The sequence below is a fragment of the Triturus cristatus genome, chromosome 5_2, assembly GCF_964204655.1.
Source record: "Triturus cristatus chromosome 5_2, aTriCri1.1, whole genome shotgun sequence".
In the NCBI taxonomy this organism is placed as follows: Eukaryota; Metazoa; Chordata; class Amphibia; order Caudata; family Salamandridae; genus Triturus; species Triturus cristatus.
In genome coordinates, this window is record NC_140588.1 from 775,197,859 (window position 1) to 775,221,979 (window position 24,121).

The following is a 24,121-nucleotide window of genomic DNA, read 5'->3' on the forward strand; positions in this document are numbered from 1 at the left end:
TTGTCATCATAGAAGTGCCCACAACTACAGCCTTTCATGTAGGGATCCCAGTGCAGGACATTTAAAAAAAAAAGTAACATGGCAGATGCCATAAACCGTGGCCAGAGTTTACTTTCAAGTGTGTGGTGAGTGCGGTTGGACACAAACCCCCTCCCTGAGGCTCTCATTTGCAAGTGTCTTGCCGCTTTAAACGCAGGGCTCACCAAATAGGACGTTTCTCTCACGATCGGTAAGCGATCACCCCCATTGTTGTCATTTGTTGTTCTACAGGAGCTATATCGATAGCACCCATTGTTGTTTTTTCTTTTCAATTTCTTTTGTGACCCACTGGCACACTCGGAACATTAGTAAGTCTGGGCGGTGAACTCCGCTCGCTGAGTTTTCTGCACTCCACATTATGCGGAGCTCGCAGAGTTCCGAAAAACTCTGCTTCGCGTAGCGGTGTTTTTTCCCTCACTCGCGTTCGTCAATGTCAAGTTGGCGAGCGCATGAGAGGAAAGCCCAACTCCCGCTGGGATTTTTGCTCATTCGTGATCGTCAATATCAAGTTCAGCGAGCGCAAGCATGGAAAATCAACCTCCTGGTGAGATTTCTCAACGCGGGTGGTCAGATTTCTCATTGCGAGTGGTCGCGTATGCTTGCGACCGCTCATGTTGAGAAACCGACCGACCGACAATCTACCCGAGCAGCAGATAGTAAGCCGCGCCCACTTGTGCTGTGCATGGTGCCCTTCGCAATGATTGCACAGTGCGCATAAGCACCTGGCACTGAAAATCACCGTGAACGGCATTTATCTTACGCACTCCGCTGCTCGCGGAGCTCTGCGTAGCATGGCAGAGTTGTTTTTGCACTCGGACTCCGCCCAGGCTTACACTTTAGAATCATGCTTGTGAGCAGTCCCGCTCACGCTCCGATCAAGACTCATCCTTCTCCACATTGGAGATTCAATCTTTCATCCTGACCACTTGCACATTAACATTAGCCCCTTTCCTAGGCATGTTGGTCTGAGTCGTACTGACCGTGAGTTTAATTTTCTAAATCTACTCCTTCACAGAGTATTCAAGTGCATTTTAATCTTTTTTGGCAGAAATCTCTGATTATTGTCGCCTTGTCTTCTCTAATTATCCTGCAGGTTTCCTGAATATCTTTCACGTACAGCCGACATGACCCGCATTTTTCACACATGCTGTTCTAGTTTAAGTCTGGCTTTTCTTTTTTTCTTTTTTTTTAATTTCTTTTCTTTCTTTCTCTGTCTTTATTCTTCCGGTAGCAATAATTTTTTCATGTGTACATATTGTACTGATGATGACCTCAAATCAATGATGTTCGCAACGCCATCCACAAACGTCAACGGGTTTAAGGATCTGATTTACGACTTGATTTTGTGAAAATATATAGTTGGATGAATTGATATTCATGCGTAATATCTAATGATTAATTTCAGTTTGCTGCTTTCATTTATATCCACGTGTTACACTTGCACCGTTCACTGTTCCTTCACGAGCACTATGTGTTCACTAAGCACTTCATACACAGTTTTGAATGAGTTCTGATGCTGCTTTCAAGCTCTTTTCAAATATTTTGCAAATATATTTGTATTCACTGAAAAAAACAATGGTTACAGGGAGGTTATAGTTAGGCTCAGATTTCACTCCTACAAAACCAGTGACATTCAGCAGTTATAGTTGCCTGAGCTAACTATAACTTATGCCCCACAATGCACTGCTTATGACCTCACATATTACATCACTCATGACATGGTCAGTGACATCACTGATGACATCTCACATTACATCACTGATGACATCATCCACACAACCATTCACACATCCACTCACACACCCACTTATTCACCAATGCAATTATCTCCCTGCACCCCGTCACAAACAAATGGAGAAGGGGGACATGCAGCCCCCTTCCCAGACCCATTTCGGGTCTGGGGACCCCATCCCCTGGCCACCCAGTGTGCAGGATGGGGACTGCGAGGGAGCCTTAAAGCCCCTGAGGTCTGAGCTGGCTCCCAGCCTCCTGCGGGAGACGGCATTGCTCTTACATGCAGGAAACTGCATGCAGATTTATTGCTGGAGAAGAAAGCATTACTGTAACTGCCATTAATAAACTATCTTACCAGTCTGATGTGAATCTGGGAGTGATTCCAATTCTCGAAAACTGTGGGTACAGTAAAGAAAGTACATTCCTATAACCAATTTAAATTTGATGTAACTAGTTAACACGCTTTTTTCTAGACTTGTTTTCTTTGTAGACCTGTCACTTGAAATGGCCAGAAATGCCCACTTCAGTAATTTGTCTTTCAATTTAAAGCATGCAATGCATTTCTTGATATTAAGCAGCCAGCATCGTCGACGCAACAATGTACAATTTTTCAAGCATTGGCTTTTTATTTCTGAAATACTACTATTTTTCCAAATGCCTTTTAATCATCCAAAGAACGCGAGGAGTAAAATTAATCGATTTATATTTTTATTAAACGTATTGAGGTCGAACAATTAGGTAGTGCCTTTTCTATTACACGTTTCTGGAGTCACTTTCTTTCTGTGCCAACACACTTCCGTGTATAGAGAACGTGGGTATTACAAGCACAAAGAGGCACAGTCAATCAACAATTGCAAAAAGATGTGACGCATTTTGCTTCTTCTGATTCAACTTCTGTTTATATTTCAGGTGGAGCCATTTTTTGTCAGCCTTGCGCTATTTGATGTGAAAAACTCTTGCAAGATTTCTGCTGACTTTAATGTGGATGTAAACCCCGACTCGGTGCGTGACATGCTGTCCCATGACTCAGCACAAGCAGCGAGTGATGACTGTGGGAGTGTGGCGCAGGCCCGGGATGCGGTCATTCATGGAATCGCTGAGTCCCGGCTACGCTGCATAAAACAGGTGCGAAAGGAAATTTACTTTCAAAAACGCAAGTGCGCTAAAAAATAGATACACATCCAGAGTTGTTTTTCACTGCTAAGGATGCGAGTCGTGTTAGGCGATAACCTCATGGGGTTATTTAGTGTCTTTTAAGCATTATGTGTCGTTGTATCCAGAAAAGTAGTGAACATGTAAAAAGTAAAAAGAAACAAAAAGGCCGCCGAGTATTAAAGACAGTGTTCTTTAATAAGCAAAAAAGATAAACAGAAATAGATAGGGCAGCTAGCAGAGGTACATGCACTATTTTACTAAGCCATATATTTTAGATCTCTTTTCTTCCACGAAGTGTAATTAGATCAGGAGGTATGATTTCAGGCAAACATAACTTTCCTTCTTAAGAACTTACAAACTTTTTATCTGTAGCATCCATGAGAATCATAATCCCAGTGCATGCGTGTTCCTTAGTCTTAAGCAAGGGTAATGCTAGATCATTGGGCACAGCATGCAACATTTCTATTATTTATTAATGAAGTACATTTTCCAGGGTTCTCTTCTTTGTCTATCTGTGGGTTATGTGCATGTATGTGTTCTCTTGTGCAGAGAGTTCCAGTGCCAGCCTGTGCTGAGGATTTAACCTTTGGGCGGTGGGAGTAAGTCATTCGAGGGTGTAGAGCTGGGAGAGATAGAGGCACTTTTGAAGTTCAAGTTCTGCCAATGAAAATGGGCCGCACGACAGGAGCATCTTTCCTTAACAATAACTACTTCTGACCAGTGAAACTAGTCCCAGGCTTTTAATGGCTGTGACCATTGTTGCTGTAGTGACCACATCAAATTCACGATAGTTAACACACCTCTCAGGATTACTAATAGTGACTACCCAGATGTATGTCACAAAGTCAAGTAACAAAATATTGCCACGCCAAAATACGATATCCAGAATATTGACTAAAACAATGCCATGAAATACATATTTCTGTATGGATTTACTATTCTTAACCTCACATCTATGTGTCTTGAAGATACATATATCTTCAAGATAGAAAGAAGTGGCGTTAGGAATGTAAATACAATTAAACTTACCTATAAACACTTCACAATATTGAGCTAGTCAATATTCTGGATACAATATTTTGGCTAGTCAATATTTAAAACTCAATCTTGTTTTATTTTTTTGACTTGACTTGTCATAGAATACCAGCCAACAGAACTCCTAAGACAGGGTAACAGCAATGCCAGGAAAAGCTTTATCAATGTAAAATGCCTCAACGTAACTAATGAAATACCAGTCACAGCAGAAAGTGCCCTCTGGCACAAAGGAAGTGCTAACAGCTATACATCTCCTCAATTCGGTTTGAACCATCACTCAAGTAGCAGCTTTAATAACGTCTTGGATGTTTAATCACTTTATTTCCAAACATCTACATATCAGTTTTTCAAAATACATGTTTTCTATCAAATATGCACTTTTCTCAAAGAAAATTGTGTCGATCACTGAAAAAACAAAATTTTTGCCTCAAAGATCCATTTTCGTGCATGAGCCCCTAAAATGCCAGCTTGTGATTTTCCTATTACAAATGTATCACATTGACAGGCTCTGCTTCAACCGCTCAGGTGTTACCAACACATGCCAGCACTGCCCACCATATTGCCAGAGATGCCTATTTTATGCAAAGGATGCCCACCATTTAGTCAAGGCCACAGTTGTGCCATCACTGCCTACCATAATGCTAAGAATCATCATAGCATGTCAGCCATGGCACTATTATTTCAGGGATGGCCACAATTATGTGATAGATGGGCCAATTTAGTCCAAACATACAATATGGCAAGGATATCTGCCATTATACCATGATTAGCCCAATGATGACCATTATATACCAAGACGAATCCCTTATATGCATTTAGGGTCCCTTGACACCAGTAATGGCTTCCAGTGTGAGATAATGTCTTTAAAGGAGAAACACAACACCAGCTACAAATCAGGCTGTTGCCTCTCTCCACTCTCAATCCAGCCTCTGCTCTTCTTGGCTATAGAGTTGCTAACATATGGTTATCACATACTTCCACTCTGTCTCTGGCAGTCCCACACTCTAGTAACTCTTCTCTGGCTGTTGCTGGCACTTCTATCCTGGCCCATTTTTCAGTGGCACTGTATAATCGATAGAGTGGGACTTGCAAAGTGATCAATCTCCATGCTTCTATGCTAAATTGAGAGTGGAGACAAATGGTCATGCTTCAGGCACAAAAGGCTGTCCTGGGTGTGTTTGTGTGTAGGCATGTAGGCTTGCCATTAGTTTGGATGGCACCCACTCCAAGGATGCTGAAATCCGTAGCTCTGCCAACCTAAAAAATGGCTAGACCCTCTGAATTGCATGCTGTTCTCGGCTGTACTTCAGGGAACATCTTCTACAGTACTGGCAAGCTCCCAGTAGCTGCTGAGCTACTTATTGGAGACCCCTGGAATAGGTAGTATTTAGATAGCTCGTATATTTAGTGTGCTATCTACGTACTGTTGGTGGTCTTTGCTTCTGAAACCTTCCAACAGTGTTTCTGTGAGTCAAGCTCCCATCTTCAATCTTAAGGCTGCAATTTGAGAGGCAGAACTTCTGCTAATTAGTCTTCGAGTGAAACATAAGGAATCTGCATTTTGGCAACAAGAAGGTAACTGAGTTTTAGCTTTTTCCCTAACATGCATGGGGTATTTTTGGCAGCTATTGTGAAATTGCTCCTCCTTTTGGCTACAAGATGTAGGAAAGAAACTGAACAATCTAAGAGAACATTTATTCCCCAAATTAGGGGTTTGGTTCAGTCACATGAATATTTATTGTAAGATTTTAGGCGGAAATGTATCAAATGCTGCATGAGGGATTCTCACAATTTCTCACTGAAAAGTTAGCATTGTGTGGTAAGTCAGTAAATTTTACAAATGTATTAGTTTAATACATGTGTGTATTTTGACTTATATCAAAACAGGTTTCAAGAGCTAATATTAAATAAGTGAACAGCGAAAAGAAGAATTGTAGACTAATATAAAGCGTGTTGTATAGTGTTACTTCAAATAAAAGACTATATTTGATCAAGCACTGAGTGTTGTTCAATTAGTTTTACACCTAATGAAAAGAATAGAATACTTTATGGTTTTGGTCGATTGATCAGTATTTTATTATTAAATGCAAAGACAATGAGTCACTTTATGATGTATTTGCCCATCATTTAGATATAGGTTGAAAGTGATGCTTGCAGGCAAAGTGGAGGCACGGAGTAAAAAGTTATATTACAGAACCTCTTTTGTAGCTTGCTTCTAGAGTTATAAAATGTCATAAACCGACTTAGCCTTAGCTGTGGCTGACAGAGTGAGACCACGCCTTCTGTCTAACCACGCAGTGTTGTATTTCAGAAATAGCAACGCCACTCATACAATATCACAGCGCCAGAGCATGGTATGAATGGACATATAAATATAGCAATGTGAGACGAGAATGCTTTGTCCGCTAGAACGTTTCACTGTATTTGAAAATATTTTGTAAGTCATATATATTAAATAGGTTATAAGGTATATTTTTTACCTTGGAAATTTAGATATAGTTAGGAAAGGATACTTTACGTGATATGCTTTGTAACAAGGTCATAGTAACACAGGTAAGTACCACACATGTCTTTACAAGACAGGCAATTACTACAAGGGTTTTTGTAGGTTTACAATGTAGTACTCTACCATGCAGGTAAGTAACACCTTAATGCTTTTAATGACTTAGTATCATATATACATTTTGTATGTGTGTTTGTGTGCGTGTTTGTGTATTCATGTTTTTCTACATTATAAATGTTTATTATATTTCAGGGCTATGGCTCTTAAAATGGGGTAGTAAGGGTTGTTTAGGGTTTTAGAGAATGGGTAGTTTTACAGGGTAGTAAAGGGTTCTTAGGGTCTAGGTGTGGTTAGTGTATAAGAGTAGTACTGTGTTTTAGGGGGTTAGGAGTGGGTAATGTATAGGGTAATACGGGGATTTTAGGATTTACGGATGGGCAGTTATAAGGAGTTTAGGGTTAAGTGTAATGTATACCGGTAGTAAGTAGATATTAGTTTCAGAGATGGTTTTTTTAAGTGGTAGTAAGAAGTAATTAGTAGTATGAAGAGATTGTAGGGGTTAGGGTTGGGTATTGCTAAGGGGTAATAACCGGACCTAATATTTAGAGATGGGTAGTTTAATGTTAAGGGGTACTAAGGGATATTAAAGGTTTAGGGGTGGGTAGTATTCCGGGGATAGAAAGGGGTTTTATAGTTCAGAGGTGAGTAAGAAAGGTTACATTATATTTTGGCGAGTAGTTAAACGCTGTGTCAAACTCGTCCTACATATGGCTGAAGATCTTGTGCAGTGGTGGGTTTAGTCTAGTGCCTAGCCAGAGCCTGGCCACTGAGTACAAGTCTTGATGCACATTGAATTCAGGGTCTGGACAGATGCAATGACTGATGTGAGTGATATCATCAATTAATTTATGTAATATGTCATTAGCGATGTAATATGTGAAGTCATAAGCATGTTGGGTGAGCAAGTTATACTTAGTTTAAGTCTATACCTGACTTATTTCAGTGATTTTTGGCATTTTTTAACATTAGCTCTTTTTAAAAAAAATATAATTTATTGTTTTTATTTATTGTTATAGCACCTACTCTAACTATAATGTCACTTTAGCCTTTATTTTTTTCCAGTGAATACATAAGGGATAAAATACCCACTGCCATACATTATAAGGATATTACAAGTCACCAAGGAGTTCCATAACCATATAGAGGAATGAGGCCCTGACTTGCACTATCCTTATCATGTACGCCGGTGGTACTTTCTCCCATATAGTACATGGTCACACCATCACCTTTCCCATAAACCACTTAAAACATTGGTGTGTAGCTATTTCAAATGAAAGAGTGGATATGTTTGCAAACATAAAGAATAACATTTGAGCAACCGAACTTCCTCCTACTCACGGAAACCTGGTTATCTCAGGAATCATCACCAGACATCCTAGCTGCACTCCCTTCTGATTATCATATCACCCAAGCCAACCGCCCCCAGGGGAAAGTGGGCGGAGGAGTAGCTATCATCACCCGTCACAATTGCAAATACTCTACCCTAACTTCTCTTGATTTACCCTCAGTGGACAACATGGTGATGAAACTTGAACTTGATCCGATCACTGCCCCATTAGTGTGTGTCCTGCTCTATAGGCCTCCTCAAAGGATGCCCTCTTTTCCTCATTCTCTAGGTGAACAGGTTGCGCACTTAGTCACTAACCATGGGAAGGTCATGTTGATTGGTGATTTCAATTACTGGGCCAATGAAACAATAGGTAGTCCTCAATCGGCCGAACTTAGTGAGCTACTCTCAGGACAAAACCTTGCACAACAAGTTACCACTGCTACTCACATCAAGGGACACATCATTGACCAGATCTGGACAATTAATATAACTACGTCCCCTGTATCAGTATCCCCGTGTACTTGGTCAGGCCACCGTATAATTAAATTCACTATTCATGACAAATTCCCCATCAAACCACCCTGCCCAGGAGGCGACACACACAGAAATTGGAATAAAATCGAGAAATCATTATTTCTTGATTCACTTGCTGAATCTCTCCCCCCTGTCAACTCTTCCATCAACCGGGCTGACCAACAACTAACTAGCTGGTTATTATCTGCTAGCGTCAAATTTGCTCCCCCCAGTAAAATCCACGCCCCCTGTCGCCACGACGCCCAGAAATGGTTTTCCGCCGAGCTGAAAAATCAGAAACTAGCACTTCGGCAATTGGAGAGAAAATGGAGACACAACTATTTACTCGAAGACAAATGTCTCTATATAAACACCATAAAAAATCCATCCTGACTGCCAAGGCAGCATACTTCTCCTCAAAAATCCTGTCCGCAACCAATCGCACGAAAGAGATCTTCTCCATAGTAAATGAACTATCCAACCCTGATAGAATTACAATCAAACCTGACCCCTCCCAAAACTTTTGCAATTCCTTGAACTCTTTCTTCATTAACAAAATCATAAAAATAAAGTCCAGTATTCCAGCTTGCAACAATCTGTCAAAACGGGCTCCCCCACTCAGCACAGCCATCGCACCCCACCTCCGGAAAACAATCAACATCTCCCTCGAGACAGCAACCTTCCCGGAGAGCTGGAAGCACACCGAGATCAACACCCTACTGAAGAAACCCAAGGCGGACCCCAAGGACCTCAAGAACTTCAGGCCCATCTCCCTGCTCCCTTTCCCGGCGAAAGTCACGGAGAAGATCGTCAACAAACAGCTGACCGGCTACCTTGAAGACAACAACATCCTGGACCCATCCCAGTCCGGCTTCCGCAGCAACCACAGCACCGAGACCGCCCTCATCGCCGCCACCGACGACATCAGGATCCTTATGGACAAAGGAGAAACAGCAGCCCTCATCCTCCTGGACCTATCAGCAGCCGTCGACACGGTCTGCCACCGCACTCTAACAGCACGCCTCCATGACGCCGGAATCCAAGAGAAGGCCCTGGCACGGACCACATCCTTCCTCTCCGGCAGAACCCAGAGCGTCCGCCTCCCACCCTTCCGCTCCAAAACCACCGAGATCATCTGCGGCGTTCCACAGGGATCCTCCCTCAGCCCAACACTGTTCAATATCTACATGGCACCACTAGCACACGTCGCACGACAACATAGCCGGAACATCATCTCCTATGCTGACGACACCCAGCTGATCATATCCCTCACCGAAGACCCCCACACCGCCAAAGCCAACCTCCACAGAGGAATGAAGGCCGTCGCCGAATGGATGAAGCACAGCAGGCTGAAGCTGAATTCTGACAAGACGGAGGTCCTCATTCTTGGCCGCACCCCCTCAGCCTGGGACGACTCCTAGTGGCCAACTTTGCTAGGAACAGCCCCAGAACCCACCAACCACGCACACAACCTGGGGATTATCCTCGACTCCGCCCTCTCCATGACCAAGCAGGTCAACGCCGTCTCTGCCTCTTGCTTCAACACCCTCCGGATTCTTCGCAGGATCTTCAAATGGATCCCCTCCGACACGAGAAAGACCGTCACCCAGGCCTTCGTCACCAGCAGACTGGACTACGGGAACGCCCTATATGCAGGAACAACAACCAAGCCCCTGAGACGGCTGCAACGCATCCAGAAGGCCTCGGCGCGACTGATCCTCGACGTCCCCCGACGCAGCCACATCACACCCCACCTGAGAGGCCTGCACTGGCTCCCCGTCAACAAGAGGATCACCTTCAAACTCCTCATCCACGCACACAAGGCCCTACACAGTGCCGGACCAGCATACCTCAACGACCGTCTCAGCTTCTACACCCCCATCCGCAGCCTCCGCTCTGCCAACCTCGCCCTCGCCACGGTTCCACGCATCAGGAAAACCACCGCCGGCAGCAGATCCTTCTCCTGCCTCGCCACCAAGACCTGGAACACTCTCCCCACCAGCCAACGACAGACCAAGGACCTGCTGGCCTTCAGAAAACTCCTCAAGACCTGGCTCTTCGATCAGTAGCAGCACCCCTCCTCCCCCCACCGCCTTGAGACCCTCACGAGTATGTAGCACGCTTTACAAATGATTTGATTGATTGATTGATTGATTGACTGTTGCCCTCCTGGTATTCTGAAATAAATTTTTACTACCCTACCCAGTCCTGCCCTTAATCTCCTGAATGAATCATTATCCCAGGGTATTGTCCCTGCCACCTTCAAGGAGGCAATTGTTATCCCCCTTTTGAAGAAGCCTGGTGCAGATCCACAAACGTTAACAAACTATCGACCGATCTCTCTTCTCCCTTACTTAGCAAAGGTTTTAGAAGCTTACGTCACGAAATGTCTCACTGACTCTCTGGAAGAATCAGAATTCCTTGACTCTCATCAATCAGTGTTCCGCCTGGCCCATTCCACCGAGGCGATGATCCTCACAGTGTTAGACACTCTCCATGACAAGGTCGATGGTGGCTCCCCGCAGGCCCATGTCCTGCTTGATCTTTCCGCGGCCTTTGACACAGTCGACCATAATCTTCTGGTCGACCGTGTTAGAGACGCAGGAATCATGGGACCCACCCTTGGCTGGGTCACCTCTTTTCTAGAAAACCGGTTGCAGGCAGTCAGCATAGCACCATTCACTGCTCCCAGAATAAGAATCTCTTGCGGAGTCCCTCAGGGCTCTTCACTTTCTCCCCTGCTATTCAAACTGTACCTTCTCCCTCTTGTCCGAGCCCTGAAAGAGCGTCAAGTCTGCACATTCAACTATGCTGACGACTTTCAACAAATTTTTCCTATTAGCAACTCTCCAGAGTCAGTCCACGCCTTTCAGTCCACCATGCTGTTCCTTAGTCAGTGGATGAACAGCAACTATCTTAAACTTAATCCGGACAAGACGGAGGTGGTTCTAACCGGTGGCATTACTAAAAATCCCTGGGGCCCTCACTTTTGGCCCAGGGAATTGGGTCAGCACCCCTCCCCATCAAACTTGGCCAAGAGCCTTGGGGTAATAATCAGTCAGGATCTCACGATGAAGCCTCAGATAGGGTCAGTGATATCTACCTGCTTTTTCCAAATCAGGAAAATAAAAAAGATCTGCAGGTTTCTCACCCACGAAGCCCGGACTCAGGTGATCATTGCTATGGTCATGTCCCACATTGACTACGCCAATTCGCTCTACTTCAGTATCCCCCTTTATCTTTCTAAACGCCTACAGCTGGTCCAAAACCAAGCATCTCGCCTGCTCGTTCATCAACCCAGTTACCTTACTCCTCTCCTGAAGAAACTTCATTGGCTACCGGTAGTCCAACGCTGCGCCTTCAAGGTCGGGTGCCTTATTTTTAAGTCACTCATTGGGAAAAGTCCTAAATTTGTGAATAACCTGATCAACAAGTACGTTCCCACGCAAAATCTTCGCTCAGCACATAAGTTACTTCTGTCCACCCCCTCTTTTAAATTAAAGCGTACTGATGGTACCAGGTTTGCCATTCTGGCCCCCATGCTCTGGAACTCTCTTCCTTCCGAAATACGCCTCTGCACCAATCTCCTTTGTTTCAGAGGCCTTCTTAAAACCTGGCTCTTCCGTCAGGCTTTCTAATCTGCGCATCTGAACCTGGGTATTAAGCAAAGTAGCGCCATGAAACCTCCCCGGTGTACGTGCGGTTTACAAATTTATTTTAACATAACATACCAAAAATAAAACCTCTAGTGCAAAGTTAAACACATCAAAAATCTGTTCGATAATTATTGGAAACAGATATTTGAAACAGTTCAATATGTCAGTTTTTTTAAAGAAAAGTTGCAGTCAGAATGTTTAAAAACATGCCAAAATATTCTAGGTTTTCTCTAAGGAGCGGAAAAAACCCATTCTCGCTGCTTGTCATTGTAAGCTAATAAAATAGAGCAGAAGCACATAAAGCAATGTTCCATTTGTTGCTTTAAACAGCTGCTTTAATATTGCCACATGACCTGACCTGACCTGCCTTTCATCTCAGCTGCTGACTCTGGCAGCAGGCATTGTGATGTCAGAACTCAACTGTACTAACCTTATACTAGTCGAGTTCTGGCATCTTTTCTTTGTAATTGGTGACTTTGTGCATCACAAGTCACAGATTATAAAGAAATGAGTAACTTCTGTTGATACAGGGATTCCAGAATCCCACACATAAATGTATAATAAGATATTATTAAGCAGACACAAGGAGATGATGGACGGAGCGCTAAAACCTTTTTCAGATACTCACCCCCCCATCACAGATCTGGGTTGAATTCATCATCGTTCTTTAACTCACTTCGCCACCTCAGTTCAGACCGAGTTATATGCAAATCAGTCTTGACCCTGTGCCTCATGGGAACAGTCCAGCCCGAACTGCCAAGTCAGGTCTTCCCTGAACCGGAAACAAGCATCTTGGGACCGGTTTCGGGGTAACACCCTTCATCAGCCAGGCCAGCTTGAATCCTGTGGCAAAGTGAGCAAGGGACCCACGTCTGGACATACCCTGCCAACTCAGGGCGAACAAAGCAAACACAAGGAGATGATGGATGGAGCACTGACTTGTCAAACACTCATTCCCAGTCACAGATCTTTTAAATCGCGCTATATTATATCGCGCTGCTGCTGCTCTTGCGGTATTTATTATTCCACCTAGCATCTGTGGGGACAGCAAGCGGGGGTTCTAGATTAGGCTCACCTGCACCTTAAATTGTGCCCTCACCCGCATTTTGCGGGATTCAGTCAGTGGGGTCGGGGTGTTTCGTGCTTCGTCCGCCATCTTGGGTAGGGCTGAGGCTTGGACATCCGTAGCGCCATTTTGGGTGGGGCTAGAGGCTCTAGCAGCCGGAAGCCCGCGCACTGGAGAGCTTATTTAAACTGCTCTCTTTCAACTCTCCTTAGACTTCTACCATCGTGTATCTGCCGGACAGCATTTTAGCTGGCGTACGCTGTGTATTTTTAAATCGCGCTATATTATATCGCGCTGCTGCTGCTCTTGCGGTATTTATTATTCCACCTAGCATCTGTGGGGACAGCAAGCGGGGGTTCTAGATTAGGCTCACCTGCACCTTAAATTGTGCCCTCACCCGCATTTTGCGGGATTCAGTCAGTGGGGTCGGGGTGCTTCGTGCTTCGTCCGCCATCTTGGGTAGGGCTGAGGCTTGGACATCCGTAGCGCCATTTTGGGTGGGGCTAGAGGCTCTAGCAGCCGGAAGCCCGCGCACTGGAGAGCTTATTTAAACTGCTCTCTTTCAACTCTCCTTAGACTTCTACCATCGTGTATCTGCCGGACAGCATTTTAGATGGCGTACGCTGTGTATTTTTAAATCGCGCTATATTATATCGCGCTGCTGCTGCTCTTGCGGTATTTATTATTCCACCTAGCATCTGTGGGGACAGCAAGCGGGGGTTCTAGATTAGGCTCACCTGCACCTTAAATTGTGCCCTCACCCGCATTTTGCGGGATTCAGTCAGTGGGGTCGGGGTGCTTCGTGCTTCGTCCGCCATCTTGGGTAGGGCTGAGGCTTGGACATCCGTAGCGCCATTTTGGGTGGGGCTAGAGGCTCTAGCAGCCGGAAGCCCGCGCGGCGTAATACTATTAATAGGTATGGGACAGCAGGCGCGCAGCGGATGCGCGCGGCGGTCGCGCCGTAGTTGCGCCGGAGGTGCGCCAGAGGTAAGCCCGTTTGCGCCCGTTCGCGCCCCGGGCGCGTCAGGGGCGCCTCTGGCCACTTATCTGGTCGACAACCATGAGGATGTTAACAACTTACCGTACCGCACGGGGGACGTGGCTCAACATCGACCTTGTCCTTCAGCGGCCAATAATCTTTCCTGCGGTCTACTGAATGTTCGCTCTCTCGTGAAGCATCATGCCGAGACAGCCCTGTTATTGGAATCCTTACAATTGGATATACTATTTGTAACGGAAACATGGACCACGGCGGACAGTGGACTGGAACTCGGTTGGGCTTGCCCACCGGGCTATCTGATCAGACATGTACCTCGTACCTCCGGTAGGGGAGGTGGAGTAGGCTACATTTTTAAAGATTCGATCTCTCTGGTGGAGTTAGCAGTTAGGGAAGTAATGGGGTTTGAGCTTATGGGCTTCTCTATTATGTCCCAGGGTGGCTCGTTGATCACAGGGTTGCTATGTTATAGACCTCCCTCCTCGACCACAACCTCTCTTCAGCCATTGGTTGATTTAATTTATGATCTTTCAAACTCCCATGCTAAAGTTTTAATACTGGGAGACTTTAACCTCTGGCCGTCCGGCCCTCAAGATCTGGCCTATAGAGAGCTCTGCCAATCGTGTGGTAACATTCAACTTACACAGTTGGTTTCATCACCCACGCACGTTAAGGGACACGTGTTAGATCTGATCTTCGCTGAGCCGGAGGTGGTGGTGGTGAAAGAGATCCTGGAGCAGGGCTGGACAGATCATTTTTTGATCAATATGTCCATTGGTCTATTGGGGCCGTTAAAATCAACTAACACAAGTGGCTTTAAATTTAAGCGCCAATGGGCCCGCCTTCTTAGAGAGCCAACTCGCCCTATTCTACTGCCTAGGGGTTTTCAGGTGGAGGACAGTGTAGATAAGAGCTATACTGCACTCTGTCAGCAAATCTCGACATCCCTAGACGAATTGGTTCCTCTGCGGAGGGTGAGGGAGAGACCTAGAGTGACTAATGCCTGGTTTAATGACGATCTGAGACAGCATAAGATCCGCTGTAAACAGGCTGAGCGTACTTGGAGGAAAGGATACAAGGAGTTGGACAGGGTAGCGTACAGAGTGGCCTTACAGGTATATAAGAATCAGCTGAGAAGCGCTAAGGCAAAGTTCTTAGAAAAGGCCTTGGATAAGGCCACGAATAAATCGCAAACCCTGTTCTAGCTGGTCAACAACTTATCTAATCCGTCCTGTACAGCTCCCGCTATCCCGGCCACTCAGGATCTGTGTGATTCTTTGGCCGCTGCATTTGAGGAGAAAATAAGAACCATCTTGAATGGACTCTCAGTGCCCGGACAACTGGGGTCACCGTTACCTTCTTCACTGGAATCTCTTCGCTACTCGGTATCGCTCCGGGAGAACAACAGGGTAGATACTTTTTGTTTACCTTGTTTTCCCATTCCTACATCGGAGGAATTTGATTCACTGGCCAATGGAGTGTCCTCGGGCTCACCATTGGATCCAATGCCTCATAAGATCTGGAAGGCATTTCAGGATGAGCTGTTCCCTCCACTTTATTCCATCTGCTGTCAGTCACTGATGACGGCGACAGTTCCAGTTAGCTGGAAAGTGGCAATAGTAACTCCACTATTAAAGAAGGCTTCCTTAGATCCATCTTGTCCAGCTAATTATAGGCCCATCTCGCTTTTACCTTTTGTAATAAAGGTCCTTGAGAGATGGGTCACAAAAGCCTTGTCCAACTATCTGGAATTAAACTCCTGCCTGGATACAGCTCAGTATGGCTTTAGGCCGGCACATGGCACTGAGACCGCATTGGTCACCGTGTTAGATGATCTACGAACGCGTGTCGACAGGGGCAGGTCAGTTTTCCTGGTACTGCTGGACATGTCGGCCGCGTTTGACACGGTCGACCATGCGGTTCTCCTGGAGCGTCTCCATAGTGCGGGTGTAACCAATCTAGCTTTAGATTGGTTAACGTCCTATCTTAGTGACAGACAGCAAGCGGTGGCTTTACCACCATTTCGATCAGCCACCCGACAGGTGAATCAGGGAGTTCCTCAAGGGTCGGCGATTAGCCCGATCCTGTTTAATTTATATCTTCGACCCCTTATAGTACTGATTAAGTCATTCGGCATATCAGTTATCAATTATGCCGATGACACTCAACTGATTTTTTCATTTGAGGGTAGTGAGTCGGTTTCGAAAGACACCTTTCATCGCTGCATGTCGGCCACAGCTGAATGGCTGCGAACTAACTCACTCCAATTCAATTGGTCAAAAACGGAGGTTCTCCATTGCTCTCCTGACCGCCTCCCCCGTGCGCTGCCTGATGATTTTTGGCCACCTTCCATTCCTGGCTCTGTGGCAGGAGCTAAATCAGCCCGTAATTTAGGAGTGGTATTCGAACCGGACCTACAGTTGGATGGTTCAGTTAATAAGACCGCAGCGACCTGCATGGGCCTGCTTCGTGCCTTACGCAAAATCTTGCCAATTCTCCCCCAAGGTTTTAGACCAGAGGTGGTGCGTAGTATTATACTCAGTAGACTAGACTACTGCAACGCACTGCTTCTAGGAGCTCCTAAAAAACTGATCCTTAAGTTGCAGAGGATCCAGAACATGGCGGCGAAACTGGCTTTATCGCACCCACGCTCTGCTTCCTCCTCTGCAGCTCTAGCTGATCTACACTGGCTGCCGATACAACAGAGGATTGTGTTCAAGGCGGCATGTCTTGTATTTAAGGCGTTGCATGGACTTGGACCAATTCCACTCCAGGGCCTGTTTTCATGGTACCAAGCTGCCCGGCCCCTGAGATCCTCATCGGCGTTTCTGGTGCGGATCCCAAGGATCACTAGAGTAAGGATAGGTGGCCGCGCCTTTAGTCACGCGGCCGCCTCACTATGGAATTCTCTTCCGCTAGTGCTGAGGGGTAAGCAAGATCTGCTCTCCTTCAAAAGGGACCTTAAGACCTATCTGTTCCCTAGGGCAATGTGAACATTCTTCCGATGGTTTAACGGGGTCTCAGCGCCAGGATACCCTTGGGGTGACAGATGCGCTTAACAAGAACTAAATACATACATACATACATACATACAGATCTGTGTTAAATCCATTATCGTTCTTTAGCTCACTTCGCCACCTCAGTTCAGACCGTGCTATATGCAAATCAGTCTTGACCCTGTGCCTCAAGGGAACAGTCCAGCCTGAAGTGTCAAGACAGGTCTTCCCTGAACTGGAAACAAGCATCCTGGAACTTTTCTTGCCCCAATTTTAACGAGAACGCGGAGCAACTACCAATTATTGTCGCCCTTTTTCTTGATACCATTTAGTATGTCCTGGTGCACTATATGAAATGCTATCAACAGGTCAAACGAATGTGCAAACTCCATAGAGGAATTTAGGAAGAGGGATCGCTGCCCACTGTCGAATGGTGGAGTTGCCTGATGCCAGATCTTTAGAATGTAGTTGCTGAAGTAAGTTTGCAAGTCCTCAGTGTTGGGAGATGGATTATTAGTAGGGGAAAGTCTGCACCTACCACTAGCAATAAGCCACTAATGCAATATAAGGTCCAGACAAGGTCTCAATAAATTAATCCCATTCTCATCCCTTGGTCGCTGGCAATAGGCAGGCAGGCTTAACTTAGGAGACAGGTATGTAAAGCATTTTAAAACACCAATACATTAAATAAGTAAGACACAATACACAATAAAAATCCCACACCAATTTATAAAAATAGGAATTTTATTTATGTTTAGAATGACACCAAAAAGACAAAAATTAAATATAGGGAACCGGAGATATGAATTTTTAAAGATAACTACTTTCTAGTGCCTAAAAACGTATGGCGCCAAATTGGGACACCTGATTGCCCTTGAACGGGACAAAATCAAAGTTTGAGACTGACCGCGATCGAGCTCTGGTCTCAGGAGTGGCCAGTGTAGGTAAGGATGATAAGGCGAGTGGGGGATTTGACAGACGATGATGAGGGAAAATGAATTATTTATTTTCCCCTTGGCAGCGTATGTCGCATCCCCCACCCCACCCCACTCCACCGCTCTTATCTGCACGGGCCGTTCCACCGTAGTCCGATACACTAAGCAAGAGGCCCGCCCAACATTTTACTGTCACAATTAGAAACTTTTCTAGAAGATTTTCTCTCAACGACAAGCAAGGCACTTTGTCAGGCAACATTGCTCGGATTGGTTCAGCGGGAGCTCAAGTCATCTCCTGGAAGTCTTGAGCTTTGGAGCTTTTAGTGGGATGAACCTTAAATCCAGGCCGGGTCGCGGTTGTTGGTATTTGGCTTGACTCTCGACATTGAGTCGCTCCACATACTGAGCTTTTTCCAAACGTTTTTCCAAACTCCTCCAAAGTTCTGGAACTTCTTCCTGAAGTTCCTCTTGAGGGATCAAAGTGTCCAAAACACAAATCCAAGGGTCTAGAAGCTCTGAGATGGCCCATGAAAGTTTTGGACTACAGTTCCCACAATGCGCGTGGCCAATTCCTTAAAAGTCCACTGGACGCACTTCAGGCTGTGTATTCTTGAGGAAGATGGTGCAGGGAAGCACTGTTAATCTGTTGCTTTCAGTGAGTCCACTCCTTCATCCTTTCTGAGGCAAGGCAAATTCCTCAGGGCTGTAATTCTAGGTGTGCAACAGACAGAAGTCCTTCAGGGAGCAATCCTGTGTGGTGCAGACCAGGGTTTTAGGCAGCAAATCCAAGTTTCTATACAGCTCTCACATATTTTTTTTTGTTGAAAATTTTATTAAACAATAAATCAATTACAAGCATGGGCCTACAACCACCAGGGCCGGCCGCTAGATTCAGAAAGGATCTCACAGTTGTTAAGGCAGTAGTCGACTCCCGGGGCCCAGCCCCGTACATGGCTCCGGATAGTCCTAAGGAAGCAGGATACATAGGTTTAACATAAATAACAACTAAAAACAAAAGGCGAGGCATAAGGGCAAAAAGTGTGGGTCAGGCTACATCCGGGGGACTCTACGTCAGACCTTCAAATAGCTATCAAGAGGAAGGAGTACTGATATGTCAGGGGGGGGTCACGGGAGAGGAACGTCTATATTCGGTTATTCCAGAAGTCGCAAGGAACCATCAAGGGTCAGGGGGACAAAGCAATATCGGTGTCCACTAGGGGGGGAGTACAGATACCCCCACGATACGCGTTCCATTGCCCCCAGATTCTACCCCATGCCCCCGGTTTACCACGAGCCACATACACAGTCTTCTCCCTGAACATGCACCAGTCCATGTTCTCCTTCCATACGGACACGGTGGGAGGCCGCTGGGAACCCCAAAGCTGCGCTATATCTCTCTTGGCAATCATGTTTCCCAGGGCCGCCCACCGAGTCTGAGCCGCGTTATAATCATTGGGCTCCCACACATTCAGGACACAGCGACGCACCTCCGGCAGCAGCGCAACCCCGGTGACTTGTCCCATGACCACATGAACCCGGCGCCAGTATTCCGCCACCTCGCGGCACTCCCAAAGGATATGGAGAAAGGTGGCACTGAGCCCACATCCCCGCTTACAGAGCCCGTCTTCAGAAAATCCCATCGAGACCAAACGGGGACCCGTCACATACACCCGGTGGAGAATCTTAAGCTGGACCAGGCGGAGACGGGCCGGAATGGCCACTTCCTTGGGGGACGACAGTGCGGACTGCCAGTCCTCGTCGTCCAGTTCCACCCCGTCCCCCGTCCACGCCTCCCGAAGGCGCACCAAGAGGTCAGCCCGATTATTGATAAGTTTTTTATAAATTAAAGAGATGGTACTGTCGGGGACATGACCATCGAGTATGCGGTCCTCGAGGGGCGATGAAGCCGGGATCTTGGTCCCCTCCCCAAAAACAGAGAGCAGGGCATGCCGAACCTGGGCGTAGCGGAAGAACTCCCTTTCCGTAAGTTCGTATTCGCTCTGGAGCGCCGCGAATGTTTTAACCGCACCCTTAATCCATAAGTCTCCCACTCTACTAATACCAATCGTGTCCCAACGTTCAAACCCCTTCGTTGTCCAGAGGCTTCCCAGTCGGTCGGAGGCAAACAGAGGAGTAGCACATGTTAATCGCTCACTCCAGCCCATGGCTACATTGGCCGCCTTCCAGATCCGTACCGCAATCTTAGTAGGGCCCGTAAGGGTCCGTCCAGCCGAGCTGGAGTAAAGTGCCCTGTTATAGTTTCCGCCGGGAAGCAGGAATTTATCCATCTCATACGCCGGATTCAAGCCAGGCGCATACGTGGCATGGTTAATGGCCGATAGCTGTGAGGCCCAATAATACCTGCGAATGTCGGGAAGCGCGATGCCCCCGTCGTACCAGGGGAGAGTAAGCTTTGCCAGAGCGATACGCGCCCGTCCGTCCCACACTAGTCTCCTCTGCAGGCTCTCCAGCTGCCGAAAGTAGGACACAGGAATGACATCGAAGGAGTTCTGAAGTGCATAGAGGAATCTGGGAAGGGACATCATTTTAAACAGTGCTGCCCGACCCAGCGGGGACAAGGGCAGCTTACACCACCGAGCCGTGTCCTCCCTCAAACGCCGAAGTGGAAGCAGGAGATTCTGCTCATAGCGAGCCACCGGGTCCAACGAGACGTATATCCCCAGGTATTTAAAGCCGGACAGAGATAATTGGATCGGAAGCCGAGGCGGCAAGAGAGGAGGGTCACCGGAGATAGGATAGACACAGGATTTAGACCAGTTGATCGTTAGACCCGAATTTCTCCCAAAGGAAGTCAGAACATCAAAGAGAACATTAAGCGACTGCCGCGGCGAGGTGAGATACAGGAGAATGTCGTCCGCGTACAACGAGACCCGATCCTCGAAGCCCGGGGCCCACTGGATCCCTCTGATCGAGGGCTCCCAGCGGAGCCAGGCAGCGAGCGGCTCCAGGGCAAGAGCAAAGAGCAGAGGGGACAACGGGCACCCCTGCCTCGTACCCCTACCGAGAGCAAAGGGCCGAGAGACCCGCCCATTAACCACCACCTGAGCCATGGGTCCCGTCTAAAGAATCTTCACCCAGCCAAGAAATCCTTCCCCAAAGCCGAATTTGGTCAAGACAGCCCAGAGGAATGGCCACTCGATGGTGTCAAAGGCCATCGTGGCGTCTAAAGAAACCAGCACGGCTGGTTCGGAGAGGTACTCCGCCCTGGCGAGGGCGCCGTGAAGACGCCGCAAGTTAAGAGCGGTGTTACGATGAGGGATGAAGCCGCATTGATCAGGATGAATCAGATCGCAGATGACGCTCAACAAACGATTGGCAAGGACTTTAGCCAGGATTTTAGGCTCTGCGTTTAGCAGTGAAATAGGCCTGTAGGAGGCACAGCGGTCACGTGGCTTACCGTCCTTGGGGATCACGACTATCGTAGCCAGACGCTGGTCGTCAGGAAGGGAACCTGCCTCAAGGGACTCCTGAAACATACGACGGAGGAAGGGCGCGAGTTTATCCGGGCGCAACTTGTATAATTCAATAGGCAGACCGTTGGGACCCATCGCCTTGCCCGAACGAAGGGACCGAATCGCAGTTGCTATTTCATCTACAGACAAGGGGGCGTCCAGCTGCTCACGGTCTTCGACGGACAGGCAGGGCAAAGCAATATCCCTCAGCAGAAGGCAAGAGTCTTCTTCATCCCTATCAGTCACCGGGGAGTACACGGCCCGGAGGTGGTCAGCGAAACATTCCACAATCTCACCAGGCTCAGTCACACACACTCCATCCGAGACACGCAGCTCCGGGACCACACGATTCACTCTCTCCTTCTTATCCAGCCACGCAATCAACTTTCCCGCCTTGTCCCCGGCATCATACAATCGTCCCTGCTGCTCCCTGTACATCGTTTTGGCAGCGTCAGTGACAAGAGACCTGTATTCAAACTGTTTCAGGCTGAGGGCATGGAGCCCGTCCGGAGTGACACCCGTCTCCAAGGCCGACTCCAGCCCCGAGATGTCAGTCTCCAACCTCACCACTGCCTCACTCTTGAGCTTCTTAGCCACCACTATCTGGGAGAGGGCGTGTCCGCGGATTACGGTTTTAAAGGCTTCCCACAGGGACATTGCAGACGACACCGACCCCTCGTTTTCAAGGAAGTATTGGTCCATAGCCTTAACCAGGCTGTCGCGAGTCGTAGGGTCTCGCAGGTACCACGGGTTAATGGGAGCGATCCGCCCTGCAGACCGCGACTCGGTGTCAAAGAGCAGCCACAGCGGGGAATGATCGGAGATACCCCGCGCCAGGTGCCTAACCTCTCGAATCCGACCAGTCTGCGCCGCGGGCATAAGGAAGTAGTCTAACCTAGAAAGACTCCCATGCGCCCCAGAGTGAAAGGTGTACTGACATTGGGTCGGATGCATTAATCTCCAACTATCTACCAGGCCGAAGGTCTCCAACAGTCCACCAAGCCATGCCTGGGCAGCGGGGAGGGCCCTGGGTGGGTGACGATCCAGGTCACCCGAAACCACCGAATTAAAGTCCCCGCCCATAAGCAAAAGACTATCCGGAAGTTCTAGCAGCATTCGACCCAAGTCCGCGAAGGTGGAGTTCTGGAGGCCCGGGGGGACGTAAACTGAGACCAGGGAAAGGGGCTGCCCCTCCCACCTCCCAGTCAGACACACATAGCGCCCTCTGTCATCCGAGACTACCCTAGTGATATCCAACGGAAGTGAGGATCGCAGGAGAATGCCCACCCCCCTGGAGCCAGTTGTGAAACCAGAATGGGCCACGAGGCGGTATCCCCCCCTGTTCATTGCATGACAAACATTACCAACCAGATGCGTCTCCTGGATAAACACCACATCAGGAGTCAGACGACGCAAATACTGCAGTACTACACCCCGTTTGATACGGTCCCCCAACCCATTGACGTTCCATGACATCAGCCTCAACCCGTCCCCCCCCATCCCCTCCAATAGATCAAAGGCCCCCCAGTCAGTAGCACAGTTCCCGAATCTGGACAAAAATCAATACCTCGCCATGCAAACAGAAAACACACAGCAAAACAACCCCTCCTTCCCCCCAACCCCCCCCCAAATCCAACTCACCCCACCCTGCACCCCTGCGGGCCAAAAACCCCCCCCAACTTGCAGTGTGCCTGTCGCCCTACTAACCCCATTCTACGAAAAGACCCCGGAGGAGGAAAGGGACCCGTCCCCGCCCGCCCCCCACACAGGTCCTAGTGAGACAAAATGAACAAAAGAAATAAAACCCAGCTGAACAGTGCAAAATGGCAAAATCAAGAACCAAAAGTCACTCCAAAGGGGACCCGCCACCTTCGGCGCCTGCAGAGGGCCCGGGACGGCCACCTTTGTCCGGCAGCGAGTCCAGCCAGTCACTCACGGCCACAGGAGAGTCAAAAAAGGCAGTCCGATCCTCATGTTCCACTCGGAGTTTTGCAGGGTAGAGCATAGAGTACTTTAGGCCCAGTTCACGGAGACGACGCTTCACCCCCTGGAATCCCATCCGCTGTTTCTGGACAAGTTGGGTAAAGTCCGGATAAAAGTTAATGGGTGAGTTCTCATGACGAACCGGGCCGTGGACCCGTGAGGCCTGAAGAATAGCATCTCGATCTCTATAGTGGAACAGTTTGGCCACGATAGGCCTCGGGGGGGCCCCCGGCCGTGGCCGACCGCCCGGAACTCGATGGGCCCGCTCCACGGCAAAGAACTTACTTAGGCCTGCAGGGGCCAACTGTTGGAGGATGAGTTCTTCGACCAGGAGGTCAACCGGGCGGCTGTCGGAGGACTCCGGTACGCCTATGACACGGATGTTGTTGCGTCGGGCCCGTCCCTCGAAGTCCTCCAGCCGTCGGGCCATCTGATCGTTGACCACCTTGATGTCACCAAGCGCGGCCTGCAGGTCCGACACATCCGCACCAAGGGTGGAGGTCCGCGCATCGAGAGCCTGAACCCTCTCGTTAGTTTTGGAGAGATCTGCCCGAATTAAGGTGACATCGATTGCCACCGTGTCGATTTTACGGGCCAGGGCCTCGTATTGCGTGGCGATGGTTTCCCTGATGCCATCAATGGCGCC

The 24,121-nt window shown here is 47.8% G+C and overlaps 1 protein-coding gene across 3 annotated transcripts in view; it reads left to right on the plus strand.

The window, feature by feature from the left end:
• The window catches only part of DOCK11 (dedicator of cytokinesis 11), a 1,169,031-nt gene that overhangs the window by 311,899 nt on the left and 833,011 nt on the right, over positions 1-24,121 (plus strand). For all 3 annotated transcript variants that reach the window (XM_085607886.1, XM_085607887.1, XM_085607888.1), the window contains one exon: positions 2,683-2,898. In XM_085607886.1, coding sequence (XP_085464012.1) covers positions 2,683-2,898 — 216 coding nt within the window. The remainder of the gene's footprint in view (positions 1-2,682; positions 2,899-24,121) is intronic.